Source organism: Cynoglossus semilaevis, chromosome 11 (assembly GCF_000523025.1).
Source record: "Cynoglossus semilaevis isolate Cse_v1.0 chromosome 11, Cse_v1.0, whole genome shotgun sequence".
Taxonomy (NCBI): domain Eukaryota; kingdom Metazoa; phylum Chordata; class Actinopteri; order Pleuronectiformes; family Cynoglossidae; genus Cynoglossus; species Cynoglossus semilaevis.
This window is the reverse complement of record NC_024317.1, coordinates 20,099,722-20,100,915: the sequence shown is the minus strand read 5'-3', so window position 1 is coordinate 20,100,915 and position 1,194 is coordinate 20,099,722. Positions and strand designations below refer to the sequence as shown.

Below are 1,194 nucleotides of genomic sequence, written 5' to 3'. Positions count from 1 at the left end.
GGTCTTAACACTAGTATTAGAGTCCAGTACTACAAAGAAACACAGATACTGCAGCACCAACATCAGCGCTACAATCCTAACACTAGTACTACACTTCAGTACTGAAGGTCTAACGCAGATACTACGGTCTTAACACTAGTATTAGAGTCCAGTACTACAAAGAAACACAGATACTGCAGCGGCCAACACCAGTCCTACAGTCTTACACAGATACTGCAATCCTAACACTAGTACTACATTCCAGTACTGAAGGTCTAACACAGATACTACCGTCCTAAAACACAAGTACTATAGTCCAACACTGCTGCTGTGCTTCTTTGTTCTCAGTCTGAGGAACGCGCTCAGTTTGAGATCCTAAAGGCTCAGATGTTTGCTGAGCGATCAGCCAAGAGAGAGAGAAAACCAAAGAGAGCACGAGCGATGCCGGAGGATGAGGCACCCTCAAAAGGTTAGTGCAGCTGTGTTTTTCTGAGGCAAACATCATAGTCTACACTGTCTAAATTGCTATGAATAACATTTAAACATTTGTTAGACTTTTTTTTTTTTTGAGAAAGAACTGACATTTCAGAGGATTCTGAACACCAGGGTCCATAGTGGAAATCGGTGTTTTTATTTTTATTGTTTCATTGGTGTCAGCATCAACAAACCTAAATGACTAATTGTGAATTCACTGTTTGTAATAATTACTCTACTCCATTGACACAAAATGACAACAAGAGGCAATAGTGGGCCAGGAACTCCTGTGTCCCTGTGAGCTAAAACCACTGATTTTCTCTTTGGACTTTGTTGTATGTAATTAAAACACTGACAACCCTTGACGCTAATGCGGGGTGTGCGTTTATAGCAGCCACTCAGACAACAAGAAAAGGAGGCAAGACGTCGGCATTCGACAAAGAGCTGACCAACACAAGCAGGAAAGCTCTGAAGAACTACAGAGCAGGGTGAGACACACACACAAAGACAAACACACACCTACATACTTGTCTGTTTGTCTAATCCGCTTGTCTCTCCCTGTGCCCTCATAGGCCATCCTTTGCTGACAGGAAGCGTCTGGGTCTGAACAGGAAGTCTAACAGTAGCTCCAGGTGAGTTTTGATGTCCTGTCGTTTTCACACAAGCATTGACCACTTCTGATTTATATATATATATATATATATATATATGTGTATATATATATATATGTGTATATATATG

The 1,194-nt window shown here is 41.2% G+C and overlaps 1 protein-coding gene across 1 annotated transcript in view; it reads left to right on the top strand.

Annotated features, from left to right (window-relative positions):
- Positions 1-1,194, top strand: part of ddx27 (DEAD (Asp-Glu-Ala-Asp) box polypeptide 27) — a 28,603-nt gene that overhangs the window by 26,426 nt on the left and 983 nt on the right. The window contains exons 18-20 of the mRNA XM_025060463.1: positions 328-448; positions 845-941; positions 1,026-1,085. Coding sequence (XP_024916231.1) covers positions 328-448; positions 845-941; positions 1,026-1,085 — 278 coding nt within the window. The remainder of the gene's footprint in view (positions 1-327; positions 449-844; positions 942-1,025; positions 1,086-1,194) is intronic.